Below are 18,441 nucleotides of genomic sequence, written 5' to 3' on the forward strand. Positions count from 1 at the left end.
CTGAGATGAAGAGAGGAAGAGGAGGAGGAGGAAGAGGAGGAAGAGGAGGAGGAGGAGGAGGAGGAGGAGGAGGAGGAAGAGGAAGAGGACAGAGAAGGACAACAACAAATATAAACAAATACTCTGCATTGTGGAACAACTGAAGACTTTGTTTTTCTGGAAGGCTAAACAAAACAAGTACAAATGTGTGTTGTTTTAGGGGAAATTTTTAAAATCAAAATAAATCTTTAAAAATGTGAGCAAACTAAACTGGAAAATATTAATTAAAATGTCTTTAAAAACTCTAATACTTTTCAAAAATATATTAAAATTAAGTTTGGCAGTAACGTTGTTAAAACATAAAGATACATTAAAAAAGAATAAATAACATTTTAAATTGGAAAAATATATATTATATATAATGCAAACAAAACTTGAACTAAACAATATATTTACAAAACAAATGTAAAATAAGCCTAAAACGCTCAAATAAAACAAAACGTTTTGTTCCTTAAAAAAAATAAATCTTTAATTTGATTTACTTCTGAAACATACAGTAGTTTGACCTGAAGTTTATGTTTAATTATAGAACATTAAATAAAATAAAAATAAAGTTTGCTTAAGATTAAAAAAAACAAAAAAAAACACGACGCATTTCTACAGACTGGATCTCGTAAATATGTAATAAATTCTGGTGGAAAAACATTTAAAAACGAAAAGAAAAAATATATTTAATAAAGTGAAGATACATTTAAAGAAGATTAGAACAGAAACGTTTAATCTCTTTTAACACACACACACACACACACACACACACACACACACACGGTCCTTCATGATGCCATAATAACAGATTATTCCAGAAAAATCAGGTCAAAGGTCAAAGTTGACAACAGGAAAAACTTAGTGTGTGTAGGATGAACATACACACACACACACACACACACACGAGTTAGTGTGTGTGTGTGTGTGTGTACGTGAACTTCCGCTGAGTGAAAACAATCTCGCTGCCTCTGAAATCCAGATTAGTTTGGATTACATTTAAACACTCAGATCACTGCAGTGTGTGTGTGTGAGTGTGTGTGAATGTGTGTGAGTGTGAGTGTGTGTGTGTGTGTGTGTGTGTGTGTGTGTGTGTGTACCTCTGAGAACTGAAACCGTCCAAAAGGCATTTCTAACTTTTTTTTTTTTTTAATCCCAGGACTTGATGTGGATGTGTGTATGAGCAGTTGTCATGGTGACGGCGGTGGATGAAGCTTGTTGAATCATCTGGAACACACACACACACACACACACACACACACACACACACACACACACACACACACACACACTTTCTGAATATCAAGTGAATATATAAAAAAAAAAAAGGTTTGATTCTGTAAATGAAGGCAACAAAACCAGGAATTGTACCCAACAAAATAGTTTTATTACCGTCCTCCCACCGTGTGTGTGTGTGTGTGTGTGTGTGTGCGTGTGTGTGTGTGTGTGTGTAAATAAAAAAACAAGATCATCCGTAAAACATTTACACGACAGAATCCGAAGTCCATAAAAAATAGTTTTTCTTTCTTTCTCAAATGTTTCCAGTAAGTACGGGCGCGCGGAGCTCCGTCGCCTCCGGACAGACAAAACAGCAGGCCCCGCCCCCTTTCACAATAAATCCCTCCCAACTGGGAGGAGGGGGCGGAGCCTGGAACGGCGCGCGACACTTTCCCCCGCCGCGCCCCGGGTTACATTTATGTACAAGAAGATTTGGACCCGCTCGCGGGGTGTCCGTCTAGGCAAAGCATCATGGGACGCACCCCGAATTCCCACCCCCGGGCCGCCGTTACCGTGGCGACCGGCTGCAGGTCAGGTGGCATTAGAGATAATTCAGACGAAAGCTCGTGAAGTTACAAGATATCAAACAGTCACATTTTACTGGAAAACGTTAAAGACGAGTATTAAAAAAAAAAAAAAAAAAAAAAAAAAAAAAGATGTGTTTAGTCTGCTTGACCTGCAGGGGGCGCCGTCACGACACAGTGAGTGGATGATGGCGCCGATTCACAGCTTTTCTCCAGGTGTGACGGTTTGGTCAAATCTCCAGAATTGTTCAAATCAGAGAAAATAGCAAAAAAATTTTAATAAAAAAAATAAAAGTCATAAATGGTTAAAATTGCTAATATAGCTAAAACTATTCTAACCATTAAGAAACAAGAGCAAAACTGCTAAAACAGAAAAATAAAACAAAAATTTACTACAAAAAAAAGTAATAAAAAACTTGTATATAAAACATGTTTTTAATATTTTAGGGAATTTTTGAGACGGATTTTTTTTTTCTCCAATTTTCATTTAGTGGAAAATCGTAAAATAATTAAAACCAAAAGGTGTGTTTTGGTGGTGAAGGTGACCGACGGCGGTCGGAGCAGACTAAAGTGTGACGCAAGAGAAGGAAAAGTTCCGGAAACAAAAAATTCCAAATGTCCCGGAAACTTCCAGAAAATGTAGGTGATGAAGGTCACAAACAGAGAAAACAAAACAAATAAACAAACATTAAGACTTTTTTTTTAAAAACATTTCTCCACTTCTTAAATTATTTTATACATCTTTTTTTAAAAGTTTTTAACGTTTCCCACAAACCAAACTTATTTACGCTGTAAACACGGAATCTGCTGACTCAGCAATATTTTTTTGAATTTTTTTTTCTTCTACGTTTCTGGACGCGATGGAAAACTTTTTTAATGACATAAAAGCTGAATGGATTTTTTTTGACGTAAAAATTTGACTTATTTGGTTTTAATGTAATTTTTTTTTTAAAAAGGCTAAAAACTATAAAGAGGCCCAAAAAAAAAAAAAAAAACCAAAGAATGGCGAAAAAAAAAAAAAGTTAAATGGAAACGTCCAGAACGTAAGTTGATGAAGTTCCAACACAAAAAAAAAAAGAAGAAAGAAAACGACTTCCAATGTCGAAAATAGAATCTTTAACCTTTTAAAGGGTCGTTCGTTCAAAACATGCTGAGTCGTCAATAAAGAACACGAGTCATGCTCTGCTGGTGAGGGAACGATGCCGCAGACGATTTCCTCCGATGGCTTTTTGCTGCTCGTCGTCGCACTTTTGAAAATTTGTTTGTTTGTCGTTTTGTTTTTTTTTAAGTTTAGCTTGTTTTTTTGTTTTTTAAAAACCCGATGACGTCTTTAAGGCTTCGTCGCTCTTTCAACTCGGTACACAATATAAACACGACGCCTCTGGTAGAAAAATAGAGTCATGCTGCGAAGGAGGAGAAACAGTCCAACAGGGGGGGATGGCTTGGTGGTGCTGCGTTCAGGTCACCTGGGAAATCCCGCCGCCGGGAGCCGCAGGGAGGCTGAAGGCTGGTTTTTTAAAATATATATATATTTTCTTTCAACTCCAAATATCCAAAATAAAGTGATTCCTGCGCCTCGTCGGTCCCAGGGATTGGCGGCGCCGCTAACGCCTCGTAAACGCGCAATAATTACGAGTTCAGGAAGTCTTAAGCTTTTTATTTTAATATATAAACGTTTGAAGATTGTGCCAATTAATGTGTAATGGTGAAATAAAAAATAAAAAAAGTTGCTAGTTCAGATTTTAAATTAAAAAAAATGTTATGCTGACTTTAATAAACCGAGACTCTTATTTTGGTTTAACGCTACAAACAGAAATAAAAGTTGGCAATTCAGATGAAATAATTAGTTAAAATTAGGTTTGAAGTTAAAGAAAAAAAAAAGGCGAGTCAGGTTCAAAAACTTTTAACATGAAAGTTAATTTAAAACGTCTTAATTTTACTTCAAATCTATAAAAATATTTGATTATATTTTCCAATTTGGAACCTTAAACTTTCAGTTTTTGTGTTAAAAACAATAAACACGCTGTGCCTCGTTTTCTCTCTCATTCAACATTAATAGATAATTGTATAGTTTATTATTTATTTGTTTTTTTTTAGATAAGTTTGTGTCACAAAGTTCAAATCTGCCTCCCTACGTTGCAGCTGTAATAATTGGCATCGCCACTAGAGGGAGACAAACATGAGACTCTGCTGATGCAAATCTATGGGACGAATCGAAATAAATCCCCAAAACATTAGTTTGTTTGTCATTACAAACATCGAATTTCAGCCTCACTCAGCTCCCTGGACGGGTGTGTGTGTGTGTGTGTGTGTGTGTGTGTGTGTGTGTGTGTGTGTGTGTGTGTGTGTGTGTGTGTGTGTGTGTGTGTGTGTCGCCTCGTGGTCGCACGCAGAAGCATAATAAGACATTTACAGCGTCGGCAGCAAACGGCAACAACGACGACAACAGCAGCAGCAGCAACAGCCTGCAAGTGGGCAACAGTCGGGTCAGGTTACCGTGGCAACCACAGCTAGCATCAAAGATAACAATAATAACAACAACAACAACAGTCATATTCAGTTGGTTTTCTCGCGTGTGCGTTCGGCGTGTCTGCAGGTTTGTTGCCAACGACTTCCCGTCGGAAGATTCGGCGTTTTTTTTTTTTTTTTTTAACGATTCGTAGATTTAACGTAAACCTTTTACCGCGCCGACGAGATTTTTAACATTCGATTGTAAAATAGCCGCAAGTTCCGAGAACGCTGGTGTCACAACACTATTAGATATTAATGATTTAAAGAGTCAATAATCAGTTTCGTTCTCAAAACAAGTTACTAATTACTTTTTGGTGTCAAAAAAAAAACGTAGAAAACTTCAAATTTGCGAATCTGATTTTAACATAAGAAAAGTGGCTAATTAAGTTTTTAACGTTAAAAACTTTGAGGTTTTCAATGTAAAAAACAAACAAAAAAAAAACGACACCGCTGCTAATTTGTGCTAAAAACAAACAAAAACTACGTTTAATGTAAAAAAAAAAAAAAAAAAAAAAAAAAGTTTTACGCGACGACGTTAAAACGACTAAATGAACAAAGATCTTCAGATCTTTTAGCGACGCTTCTGCTAAAACTGGTTTTAAACCGACAGTTTTGGATGTGCTTTCAGAGCCGATTCTCGTCTGCAGCTCCAATAATGACAACAATAACAACAACAATAATAATAATAACAATAACAAATGGTCCCGGGGCTCCAGAATCGTGGCGACAAACAACCTGCAGACTCTCAATCCGAGGCTCCGGGGGAATTAAAAAAATAAACCCGCTGAACGAGGAGAAGCGAGAGAAAACCTCCGATCCCGGTGCGACTCCGGGGCGTCCGGCGTCGGCCGGCGCCATGCATCACCGGAGGAAGGCGTGGCCTGAGAAGCGGCCAATAAGAGCAAAAGCGACAACGTTTGTAAAACCCCGGCTCCTCCCAAGTCCCCCCCAAAAAAACCAGCCCGTCGCCATGGAAACCACCGGTGGGAGGGCGACGCCGAGCCGCGGTAAACCCGGGGGGAGCGTTCCCAGAGAGAAGAAGAAAGTGGGAGGTGGGAGGTGTCCGTGGTGCCTTCGAGGTCCTCGGGAAATCTCAGCGTTTTTCTCAGCTTCTCCTCCGAGTCGCGGCAGAAGTTCGCCGCGTCCGTGCGGAGAAAAACGAGGCAAAGTCTGCAGAGGAACTTCCTCCTCCGCTCGTCTCCGTGGCGTGAAGTCAGGGCGCCGCCCCCTCCTACACCAAGCCCCGCCCCCACCCCCCGGGAGGGGGCGTGGCCCAGCCGGTCGCAGCAGCGTGAGGCGGCGTCACGGTTTGTGAGGTCCAGGAGAGAGAACCACCGGCGTGGACAGACCGTCCACACTCAGAGCCGGGATGTGGATCTGGTTACTGCCGTTAGAGGGGAACTACACGCACACACGCACGCGCACGCACACGCACACACACACACACACACACACACACACACACACACACACACACTGTGTGAGAACAATCTGCAGTGTTCAGGTTTGTGTGTGTTTACATGTCTGTGTGACGCATTTCTACATTTGACCACCGGGGGGCGACAGAGATCAGGAGCAGACTGACGGCTGCTTCAGAGACCTGTGGTCAAATGTTAAGAATAAATTTTTTTTTTAACTAAAATGTAAATCATCTAAAGTTTTTACACAATTTTTAATATTAAAAATATTAATATTGAATATTTTTATTAATATAAAAAAATATTAAAAAAATTTCAACCTTACAATGTTTCTACACTGAAGAGTTTTACGTTTTCCTTCTCAAAACCTTGAAACATTCGTTTCTTACGGGTCTTGAACAGGTTCTGGTTTCAGAAGACTCACTGGTGATGTTGTTGTTGTTGTTGTTGTTGTTTACTGTCTTTGTAAAACGTCAGCAGGTAACAGATGGAGAGAAACACGAGCCAGAAACCTGCAGCCTGTCTGTCCTGGAGCCAGTTCAATTATGTGCAGAACAAAGAGCCCGTGTGTGTGTGTGTGCGTGTGTGTGTGTGTGTGTGCGTGTGTGTGTGTCACCTGGAAGGAGAGCTTGGCCGGCGAGCGGGGGGCGATGGGACTGAGCGTGCTCCAGAAGTGGATGGTGGAGGGCAGCGGGCTGGGGGTCAGCAGGACGGGGGTCTGCACACACACACACACACACACACACACACACACACACACACACACACACACACACACACACACACACACACACACACACACACACACACACACACACACACACACACACACACACACAGAGGATGAAGGTCAGAGATCCACATGAAGACTTTTGTCTCCGTCCGTCCTTGACGAGACGAGGAATTCAGTTTAGACTAAAGTCTCCGAATTTGACTTTAATCGTCGCAGTTTTTCCCAAACTTTGTTTTTTCCCAAAAAAATTTTTTTCCAGACTTTGTTTTTTCCAAATTTTGGTTTTTCAAAACTTTGTTTCTTCCAAATTTTGTTTTTCCAAACTTTGTTTTTCCAAACTTTGTTTTTCCAAACTTTGTTTTTTCCAAATTTTGTTTTTCAAAACTTTGTTTCTTCCAAATTTTGTTTTTCCAAACTTTGTTTTTCCAAACTTTGTTTTTCCAAACTTTGTTTTTCCAAATTTTTGTTTTCCAAACTTTGTTTTTCCAAACTTTGTTTTTCCAAACTTTGTTTTCCCCTCCAGAGCGTCGCCGTTACTTAACTCCGGCCCTACGCTTAACGCCACGGTTGTTTCAAGAGGGGACGGGGAAAATTCCCCTGCGTTTTGCCCGTCCGTTTCCACGACGACGCTGCTCTTCTGCACATGCTCAGTAGAGACAATCGACAACGTTTTCCTACTAGTCCAGATTCTCCCGGGACCAAAAAACTAACTAACTCCGGTCTTTTCCAGTATTTCTGCCGTTGCTGAATAAACCAACGTCGCGGTCAGAACGCCGTCCCTCCGGTGACCTCGGTGACCTCTGGCGACCTCTGGCGCCCCCTGCAGGGATCCAGAAGAGTGAAGCGGAGGTGAACAGGTGTGTGTTTACCAGAGCGTGGGAGTGATGACGGTCGGGGTGAGCGTGTTGGTGGCCGACCCGGGAGCCAACAGGCTGTTGACGGCCGCGTTCACCTGCAGGGGAGACAGGAAGTGATGTCACACGTTGTGTTGGGGGGGGGGGAGTGTTTGCTCACAGTTGAGTGAAGAGACACACACCTTATCCAAGGGAGAGGCCGGAGGGGAGCGAGGGGGAGGACGGCAGCTCCAGGCCCCGTGGCTTCTTGGGCTTGGAGGAACGGCGTCCGACGTGGAGGTGATGAGGAGGAGGTGATGGAGGAGGAGGAGGAGGACAAGGACAAGGGATGGACGGAGGGATCTGAGGAGGAGATTAAAAAAACACGGTGCTGTCAGAGGCGCCGCTGTTTTTAAGTGGGCTCGCTGGTCGTCGGTCCGGTTTTACCTGCCGGCGCCTCCTTCGGCTCCCCCGCCAGCCGGGGGGCCCCTCCCCCGCCGGGCTCCATGCCGGGAGGAGGCGGGCTCTCCACGATGGTGAGGGGAGGCTCCGGGTCGCCTGAGCCACAGGTGAGCTGTGGGACCTGAGGAGGAGGAGGAGGAGGAGGAGACTCAGTCACACAGGTAGAGAAGCGCCGACGCCACCGAGTTGAGGGATGAAAGGGTTAAAGTTCGACCCTTTGGCCATTTGCTCACGGAGACTTACTAAACACCTTCAAGCGTAATTTCTCTTTAGCATGTAGCATATAGCATGTAGCATATAGCATATAGCATGTAGCATATGGCATATACCAGTGTTTTTCAACCCTTTTTGAGCCAAGACACACTTTTGTCTTTGGAAAACTCTGGAGTCACACCTCCACCCCAAAATGTTAAAATGTTAAACTCTGTCACCTCTATCAACAAAATAAAGTCTTTCTCATCACAGTTTTATCAACAGGAATCCAGTAAATCCAGAAAGCAAGGACTTTTTTTAATAGTGACTCCCTCAGTGTGAAACCTGGACCTGATGGATGAAGAGCTGAGATCCTGGTTCACATTCTTCCTTTTCAAAAACTTCTCCATCACTGTCACTGACACAGTACTTTGATACAAGATGGTAGCAGGAGGTGGAGATGAACCACACTGACGTCTGTCACTTTACATTTCACCGGCAAAGTTCTGTGCTGCCCTCTAGTGGTGAAGAGTGTTTATACATGATTACTCTGCAACACACTCTCGCTGTGAGAGCAAATGATTTTTTAGAAAAAAATGTGAAATTGGATAATTTCCCACGGCTCAGCTGACGATCTGGAGGAAACACCAGTGTGCCGCGGAGCAGTGGTTGAAAAACACTGGCTTATAGCGTATAGCATGTAGCATCGCTGGTGTGTGGGCCTGAACCTCTTTAGCATGTAGCATGTAGCATGTAGCGCAGCTTGGTGTTATGTGCTGAGCAGTTAAACTGATACTCGACACCGGATCAACCGTCTCCGGTGATGAAGTTGCCGGTGTCGTAGGAAACATCTTTCTCCTCTTTTATCTTACTTTTCTCGTTAATTAAAAAAAAAAAAAAAATCGCGAACCCTGAACCGTGAGTTAGCGGCCTCACCTCCTCCACCTGCTTCCCCTCCAGGGTCACCATCTCCAGCAGCTCCTGCTCCGACGGCAGCTGCTCCTCCTTGATGACGATGGGAGGAGGAGGAGGACGGGCGGCGAGGGGAGGAGCGGGAGGAGGAGGAGGAGGAGTAGGAGGAGGAGGAGGAGCAGGAGGCGCCGCCTGCTGCTGCTGCTGAGGGGGGGGCGAAGGGTTGATGATGACGAAGACGGGCGGGGGGTGAGTCGGGGGGAAGCTGCCGGGGTGGCCGACTCCTCCGCAGTCCTCCGGCGGCGGCGGCGGCGGCGGCTGGGGGGCCAGAGACACGTGGGGGGGGGGAGGGGCCGGACTCACCGCCCCGCCGACGGGGCCCAGCGGGATGAGGGGGGTGAGGGAGGAGGGGTCGCTCACGCTGGTGAGGTAAATCTGAGGGGCGTCGCTCAGAGGAGGAGGAGCAGCAGCAGCCGGGGGATTCTGGGAAACGGGGGGGGGACAAACGGGGGACAGTCAAGACTGGACCGGGTTCAAAAACCAGACACGAGGGGGGGCGGAGCTTCGGACCGACCTGTGATTGGCCGGCGGGAATCTGAGGGCTGAGAGCCGGAGTGGGACACGGAGACGTCTGAGTCACGATCACCTGCAGAGACGCATCGACGGCCACGCCCACCGGGGGCGGAGACTGGAGTCTGACAACACACACACCTGAGGAGGAGGAGGAGGAGGAGGAGGAGGAGGAGGAGAAAGATGAGGAGGAGGAGGAGAAACAGGAGGTGAAAGAGGAGGAGGAGAGAGAAGGAGGAGGAGAAACAGGAGAAGAAAGAGGAGGAGGAAGAGGAGGAGGGGGAGAAACAGGAGGAGAAAGATGAGGAAGAGGAGGAGGAGGAGGAGGAAGAGAAACAGGAGGAGAAAGATGAGGAGGAGGAGAAACAGGAGAAGAAAGAGGAGGAGGAGGAAGAGGAGGAGGGGGAGAAACAGGAGGAGAACGATGAGGAGGAGGAGGAGAAACAGGAGGTGAAAGAGGAGGAGGAGAGAGGAGGAGAAACAGGAGAAGAAAGAGGAGGAGGAAGAGGAGAAGAAAGAGGAGGAAGAGGAGGAGGGGGAGAAACAGGAGGAGAAAGAGGAGGAGGAGGAGAAACAGGAGAAGAAAGAGGAGGAAGAGGAGAAGAAAGAGGAGGAGGAAGAGGAGAAGGAGGAGGAAGAGAAACAGGAGGAGAAAGATGAGGAGGAGGAGAAACAGGAGAAGAAAGAGGAGGAGGAGGAGAAACAGGAGAAGAAAGAGGAGGAGGAGGAAGAGGAGGAGGGGGAGAAACAGGAGGAGAAAGAGGAGGAGGAGGAGGAGAAACAGGAGGAGAAAGATGATGAGGAGGAGGAGGAAGAGAAACAGGAGGAGAAAGAGGAGGAGAAAGAGGAGGAGAAAGATGAGGAGGAGGAGGAGGAAGGGACCGGTGACCCTGCAGCGTGCGTCGCCGCCTCCTCACCTCTCGCGGCGTGCGGTCCATCTTGGGGGCGGAGTCTTGCTGCAGCAGGAGCTCGGCCTTGATTGGCCGAGGGCCGGGCGGGGCCTGCAGCGACTGGATGGTGAAGGTGGAGTAGAGGCCGGACTTCATGTAGTCGTTCCTGGAGCTCTTCTGAGAGACGCCGGGCGACGACCTCTGTCAACAAGCACATCATCTTCCTCATCATCATCATCATCATCACCGGCTCTCCACTGGTTCTCAACCTCCACGACAGACTCCACACCTGCGGTAAGCCCTTCGTCGGACAGGTGGAGGCTCCGCCCACCAGGCCTTTGGATTGGCCGTTGGTGTCGCCGACGTCCCGCCGCAGCCCGTCCTCTGAGCAGCGCACGCCGTCGGGCAGCGAGGCGTCGGGCTGACTCACGAACTTGTAGACGAACTTCTGGCCGCTCACCTTCTTGATGATGTTCTGGAGGACGAGGACGAACAGCAGACGGACGCTCAGCGGGGACAAAGCCCAAAGGCACATCAAAACAAGACTCATTCCCACAACACACCTCCTCAAGTCCATCACAACACAGTCTCTACATGTACAATCTCCTCCTCCTCCTGCTTCTCCTCCTCCTCCTCTTTCTTCTCCTGTTTCTTCTCCTCCTCCTCCTCTTTCTCCTCCTGCTTCTCCTCCTCCTCCTCTTTCTTCTCCTGCTTCTCCTCCTCTTCATCTTTCTCCTCCTGTTTCTTCTCCTCCTCCTCCTCTTTCACCTCCTCCTCCTCCTCTTTCTCCTCCTGCTTCTCCTCCTCCTCCTCTTTCTTCTCCTGTTTCTTCTCCTCCTCTTCATCTTTCTCCTCCTGTTTCTTCTCCTCCTCCTCCTCTTTTGCCTCCTCCTCCTCCTCTTTCTCCTCCTGTTTCTCCTCCTGCTTCTCCTCCTCCTCTTCATCTTTCTCCTCCTGCTTCTCCTCCTCCTCCTCTTTCTTCTCCTGCTTCTCCTCCTCTTCATCTTTCTCCTCCTGCTTCTCCTCCTCCTCTTTCTTCTCCTGCTTCTCTTCCTCTTCATCTTTCTCCTCCTGCTTCTCCTCCTCCTCCTCTTTCTTCTCCTGTTTCTTCTCCTCCTCTTCATCTTTCTCCTCCTGTTTCTTCTCCTCCTCCTGTTTCTCCCCCTGCTTCTCCTCCTCCTCCTCTTCATCTTTCTCCTCCTCTTCATCTTTCTCCTCCTGTTTCTTCTCCTCCTCCTCTTTCTCCTCCTGTTTCTCCTCCTGCTTCTCCTCCTCCTCCTCTTCATCTTTCTCCTCCTGTTTCTTCTCCTCCTCTTCATCTTTCTCCTCCTCCTCCTCTTTCTCCTCCTGTTTCTCCTCCTGCTTCTCCTCCTCCTCCTCTTCATCTTTCTCCTCCTGTTTCTTCTCCTCCTCCTCTTTCTCCTCCTGTTTCTCCGCCTCCTCCTTTTCATCTTTCTCCTCCTGTTTCTCCTCCTCCTCCACACACACACTTTTTTGTTTGGAAACATCTGGAGTCACACCTCCACCCCAAAATGTTAAAATGTTAAACTCTGTAGCCTCTATTAACAATATAAAGTCTTTCTCATCAAAGTTTTATCAACAGGAATCCAGTAAATCCAGAAAGCAAGGACTTTTTTTAATAGTGACTCCCTCAGTGTGAAACCTGGACCTGATGGATGAAGAGCTGAGATCCTGGTTTTCAAAAACTTCTCCATCACTGTCACTGACACAGTACTTTGATACAAGATGGTAGCAGGAGGTGGAGATGAACCACACTGACGTCTGTCACTTTACATTTCACCAGCAAAGTTCTGTGCTGCCCTCTAGTGGTGAAGAGTATTTATACACGATTACTCTGCAACATGTTTTTTTAGAAAACAATGTGAAATGTGATCATTTCCCACGGCTCACCTGACGAGATCTCGTTGAAAAACACTGGTGTAAAGTATAAAACACGCCCGGCGTTCGGTCGGTGCGCCCCGAGCGCCCTACCTTGTCGTAGTAGTAGCGCAGCGCCCGGCTCAGCTTGTCGTAGTTCATGTTGTGCTTGTTCTTGCGGAGCCCCCACAGCCGGGCCACCTCCTCGGCGTCCAGCAGCTTGAACTCTCCGTCCTCGCCCGTCCACGAGATGAGGTGCCGCTGCCGCTGGTCCTCCAGGAGGTGCAGCAGGAACTGCCACAGCGTGATGGACGGGTCCATGGCTGCGGGGCGCACATGCAACAATCAGGAAAAAAAACCAACAAAAAAAAACATTTTGTTTGCGGTGATCGGAGCAACTGGAAACGAAACTTTTTGAAAATGGCTCTACGACCACAGATGTAAAACACTAGATGCCGACAGCGCCGCCATCTTGGGGAGGTGAACGAATGAATGAATGAATGAATGGTTTATTTCGGTTACAGTTTCAGTACAAGTATAAATGCACCACAATATACTTGCAACCGAAATGGGTATCGGCTGAAGCCAAGGCTTATTTTAGCCTCGCCCTTAAAAACCGGAGCGGTTACCCCAGACACCAGTGATGTCAAAAAAAAAAAAACGCAACTGGAGAAGAAATGAAAAGAAAGAAAAAAGAGGAAAAAAAAGAAAATAATAATAATAAACACAGCAGTCGTAATGAATATGGAACATAACAGAAGTGATACATGAGAAAAACCAAACAAAACAGAAGTAACAGAAATTATTGTTCATTGTAACATTAATTATTTTTCTTTTTACTGTTTTTTTGAAGCACAACAGTGATTTGCACAGTTTTAAGTCGTCACTGAGACACAAACCTCCCAGAGAAGAAACATCTGTATTTAACGTTGGTTCTCGCACCTTTTTCAAATAGTTGTTTTCTCTTAATTAAATTTTTTTTTTGAATAGCTGTGGGAAGACTTTTATTCGAAATAGTATTTCTAATGTTTTTAAATATACTATATCTTAAAATTTTAATGTGCAAGAGGCTATAAATAGTTTATTAGTATTTTCTCTATAGGAAGCTTTATTTATTATTCTAATAATTATTTTCTGGAGTTGAACGACAGGGTCTATATGTGTTCTATATGTGTTTCCCCAAACCTCAACACAGTATGTCATATATGGCACAATAAGTGAGAAATACAATATTCGCAAACATTTCTTATTCAGAAAGTCACTTGTTTTATAAATAATAGCAATAGGTCTCCCGCCGTGCTAAACGCAAAGATCACAGGCGAGAAAATCCACAAAGACAAAAGCAAACAAACAAACGGAAGCTCTATCCCGTGGAAACCTCACGGAAAAACTACTCGGCTAAATTTTAAAGCTTCTCCTCGGCTATAAAACGAGGTATTACTTGTGTCGCTACGTGGACGAGCAAGCGGGCGACGGATGTTTTTGTGGATTTCCTAGCCTGGGATGTTTGTGTTCGGCACGAGCGGGAGACCTCTCCAAGATGGCGGCGCTGTAGGGACGTCACATCGATGGTGAGGCGGTGACGGGCTGTTCATATCTACGGCTACGACTCTATCCTGTCAAAAAACGGGGAGAATGCAACTTTCTGAAAATGCTGCTGCTGTGGAATTCGCACCGCGGCCATCGTGACTAGTGCTCCTGCTCAGCAGAGCCAATCAGAACAAAGCTTCATCCGGTGTCGTGACTCCCGGGTCCATATTGCGTTGGTTCCACTACCAAAACAAAACAACAGCTCCCTCTAGTGGCCCAACATGAAAACTACATTGTTTTTTTTAGAGTTTCTGTGTAAACAGACATCGTCTTCAAAGCAAAACTCTTGTAAAACGCAAAATTTTGTTTCCTGAAACCAAAAAAAAATCTAATGTTTTCACTCAAGTCGTCGTCGTCGTCATGGAAACGGGGCGTCGGGGTGAAGCCGTCGCCACAGATCACCGACTCGACTCGTGCGAAAGCTCATTACCATCAGCCGACCTGTTGCATAAGCGGCCCATCGGACGCCATGGAGACCGTCGCCATGGTGACAGCTTTCATTGTCAACCAGTGGCGAGAGGCAGCCGCTGCTCAGAGGCACTTCAACAAAAACAGCTGCGGGAACACGGATTCTACAAGTGTGTGTGTGTGTGTGTGTGTGTGTGTGTGTGTGTGTGTGTGTGTGTGTGTGTGGTCGTCACGTTATCTCAGCGACATCAGAGCTTCTCCGCTTCACTCGTCTATAAAAAGGCGGTGAGATCCGGTCGCTTTAGTGTTTTACAGTTCATGGTTTCATTAGTTTGGGGCTTCGGTTACGGAAACCTTTGACAATAAAAGAGAAAACTGAAAACGTATGAACTCACACACACCGCATGGTGTGTGTGTGTGTGTGTGTGTGTGTGTGTGTGTGTGTGTGTGAGAGAGGCTTATCAATGTCCTCAGGCCTTCCTACAACAAAAGGTAGTGGCTTTATTACCACAGAGACGCTGGAGCCTGATTCATTACACACACACACACACACACACACACACACACACACACACACACACACACACACACACACACACACACACACACACACACACACACACACACACACACACAGAGAGACACAGAGACACAGACACACACAGAGAGCGACAAACACACACAGACACACAGAGAGAGAGACACGCACACACAGACACAGAGAGAGAGACACACCCACACACACACACACACACACAGAGACAAACACACACACACACACACAGAGACAAACACACACACACACACACACCAGATCCACTGCTGGGAGTGTGGACGGTGCAGGTGAAGCACTAATAATTCACCTTCCTGGCGTCTGAACGCTCCAGAAAATAAACCTGCGTCGCCTTTACAGCCCGTCTGCAAAGGTGGGGTTCTGGGGGTCCGTCGACGTGACGGCGGCGGTCGGAGCCGCTGAAAATTCAACTTCTCCAAAAAAAAAAAAAAAAACGCGTTCGGCTCCGTTAAGCGCAGACGGTGGAAATCCTGAACGGTGCTTCTGCACACGCTCAGTCGACGGCCAATCAGAACAAGAGTTTTCCGGCCCAGAGTGTCGTGACTCCCGAGACCCTACTCTCCTGGGACTTGGTACTTTTATTTTGACAGCAGTCGCCGTACTAACAATCCAACTCCGTCAACTCACGAACAAGACCGGGTGTTTTATGATTCCCGAGCTTCACGGTGACGAAGTTTCTCGTTGCCGTTAAAAAAACTCCGTTGCCCCCGCCGACCAGACGTCTTCCCCCGGCTTCAGATCCAGATCCACCGGTTTTTTCCTGACATTTTCAGCGAGAAGTGAGTGACGGATTCCCGCTGATGAGCGGCGCTGCACCGTGACTCTCCATCTGTCAGCACTTTTTTTTTTGTTTTTTTTTTGTGGCTCATCAGCACACATCACATCCAAAACACGCTCACATCTCGCAGCAAATCACAACGTGTCAGTGTCGCCATGACGACGCAGGAAGATCACCGTCGGTGGCCTCAAACTGTCCTCGAAAAAGTCGTCGCGGTTCCCCCCCCCCCCCCCCCTTAAAACGTCTGTCACGATGTAGAAGCTTCGTCATCGCCGATCACGTTTCTCATCGTGTCGGGAGGCGAGAGAAACTTTCTCAGGTTCAGCAAAACGCCGTTAAAACCATTTAAATGTGGTTTTATTTCTGTCAGTTTCGATGCATTAAAGTCGTTTCATTGGGTTTTCAAATGTCCAGAAATATCAGCCTGTCGTATTCGTGTACAAAGAGTTAAAAGTACCGCAGGGACCCGACACTCGTCATCAGATCACTGCAAACAAATATCGTGAGACGTCAACCGAAGCGGGCGAATCGGGAAAGATTATTTAGTTTGTATGTGCAGAACGACTCGCAGCTCTGCCTCGCTTTTAAAAAACACATTTATTTGATACGCTTTGTTCCGTCTTATTAACGGGAAATAATGCAGACGTTATACTCGGGCCTGGATTTTCATTTGAGCCAGAAATGTAAAGGGTCCCAGAACAGATCCCTGTGGAACCCCTCATACTATTATGTATATTATGAAAATAACCAGTAGCGACTGTGTTTCTACTCTGCAGTTTTTATTTTGACAGTCACCGTAATAACGATACAACTTGGTGTTCTCCCGTTGTTATTGTTCTCCGCCTTATGTGTGTGTGTGTGTGTGTGTGTGTGTGTGTGTGTGTGTGTGTGTGTGTGTGTGTGTGTGTGTGTGTGTGTGGCTTCATCACAAAAACAACGGTACCAACTTGTGCCCCGGCACGCTCACTGCACCGTTTTCAGCATTTCTTCCATCAACATGTAAACGGACATCGTTTTTCAGAGCGTTGCCGTGGAAACGCAAAACTTTTCTGAAGCGAGAGCTGCGATTTCTCCCGAAACGTTTGTGGCGTAAACCAGGCCGGTATCGTCGAGCGGTAGCGTCCGGCGGTATCGTCGGGCGGTATCGTCGGGCGGTATCGTCAGGCGGTATCGTCGGGCGGTATCAACAGGCGGTATCGTCGGGCGCCACAGCATCACAGGGGAAAAGATCCAGGGAGGTCCGGCGCGGCGCTGCAGGCCTGATACATCACACTGTTTACAAGCCGAGTGTGAGACTGTGTGTAGCGGCCGGCAGCGTGTCTGCAAGTTCTTACATGCACCAAAATACCTGCTTCAACACACACACACACACACACACACACACACACACACACTTTCACACACAGAGGGGTGCAGGCCTTGAGCAGCTTCCGCACACCTGTTGCAACACTGCTGCTTCCCGCCACACACACACACACACACACACACACACACACACACACACACACACACACACACACACACACACACACACACACACACACACACACTGCAGCATCTCTCACCATTGATCAGAGTGTTAGACTCCATCTTCAGCTCCGTGTTGTTGTTGTTGTGTCCCTCCAGCTTCACTCCTCCTCCATGCTGCTTTTCCTCCGGTGCTGCTGGTCGTACTGTTGTTGGTGTGTGTGTGTTGTGTGTGTGTGTGCGTGTGTGTGTGTCGGAGCAGTGTGTGGCTGTCAGAGCCGGGCTGAGGAGGCTGAAGAAGAGGAGGAGGAGGTGGAGGAGGAGGAGGAGGCGTTCAGCGGCTGCTCCGCCGACCTGTTGGCGTTATGTAACCGCTCGGAGCCGCTGCCAGGCTCCCCAGCCTCCATGATAACAACAGCGCGAGCCCCGGCGTCCACAGTTATTGTCTCCCTCCGGCCCGCACCAGAAGCACCGCAGCGACGTGTCCCGCCCCGGTTGCCTCCAGCCGCTCCGTCGCGAGCGCGGCTCCGGGAGTCGGGTTCCCCCGCTGCGGCGGCGGCTTAAGCCTGTCACACAAGCGCTGATCCCCGGTAACCAGCCATGCTAACGCCGCTATTTCAACCAATATTTCCGGCTCTCCGTGTGTGGGGGTTTTTTTTTTTGGTTTGTTTGTTTGTTTGTTTTTTACCGTCCCGGTAGTTACCGGAGCCGTAGTTAAAATCCCACTCCGCTGACGTTAGTTGGTCCTTAATGACGATAAAAAGTTTCCACAAGTCCGAGGTTTTTCTGAAGCTGTTAGCCTAGCGTGCTAACTAGCCTAGCCTAGCTGAGCCGAGCCTGCCGCGGTGACGGGCTCCACAGCGACCCGGGGAGAGGCGCCGACTCCAGGCCTGGGGTCCTTGGGTTTCACCGGGGACCGTCCGCGGGCCCTCCCGGGCGCAGGAAAAAGTAGTTTTTCGGGGCTGCCGCGGGCGTTTTATCGGCGTTGTGCGCGCCTGACGGCCGACTTCATCACTTGTCGGTGTTTCCCCGGTTCCTTCCTGTTTTGGTCGGACGCCTCCTCGCGACTTTTCATCACGGCCAGACTCGGAGCGAGTCACCGGGGAGAGTTCCGCCTCTGCCCGTCAGTCAGCGAACCGCACCGCCACCGCAGGGTGCACGACAGGATGTACACAACAATATACACACTACAGTATACACTGACGAATACATTACACACACACACACACTGTATATATATATATATATATATATATATTTAGAACATACACACTACAGTATACACTGACAAATACATTACACACACACACACACTGTATATATATATATATATATATATATATATATATATATATATTTAGAACATACACACTACTGTATACACTGAAAAATACATTACACA

At 46.9% G+C, this 18,441-nt stretch overlaps 1 protein-coding gene across 1 annotated transcript; it reads right to left on the reverse strand.

The window, feature by feature from the left end:
* Positions 1 to 5,444: 5,444 nt before the first annotated feature.
* Positions 5,445 to 17,921, reverse strand: elk1 (ETS transcription factor ELK1). The gene is given in 16 exon segments (XM_080496038.1): positions 5,445 to 5,735; positions 6,369 to 6,470; positions 7,355 to 7,365; positions 7,368 to 7,437; positions 7,522 to 7,530; positions 7,532 to 7,593; positions 7,596 to 7,681; positions 7,766 to 7,805; positions 7,808 to 7,901; positions 8,909 to 9,367; positions 9,459 to 9,572; positions 9,575 to 9,595; positions 10,372 to 10,545; positions 10,634 to 10,819; positions 12,337 to 12,545; positions 17,138 to 17,921. Coding segments are annotated over 16 exon segments (1,761 nt in total). The 5' UTR covers positions 17,163 to 17,921; the 3' UTR covers positions 5,445 to 5,636.
* Positions 17,922 to 18,441: the final 520 nt, after the last annotated feature.

The sequence above is a fragment of the Blennius ocellaris genome (genome assembly GCF_963422515.1).
Source record: "Blennius ocellaris genome assembly, chromosome: 5".
NCBI classification, from domain to species: Eukaryota; Metazoa; Chordata; class Actinopteri; order Blenniiformes; family Blenniidae; genus Blennius; species Blennius ocellaris.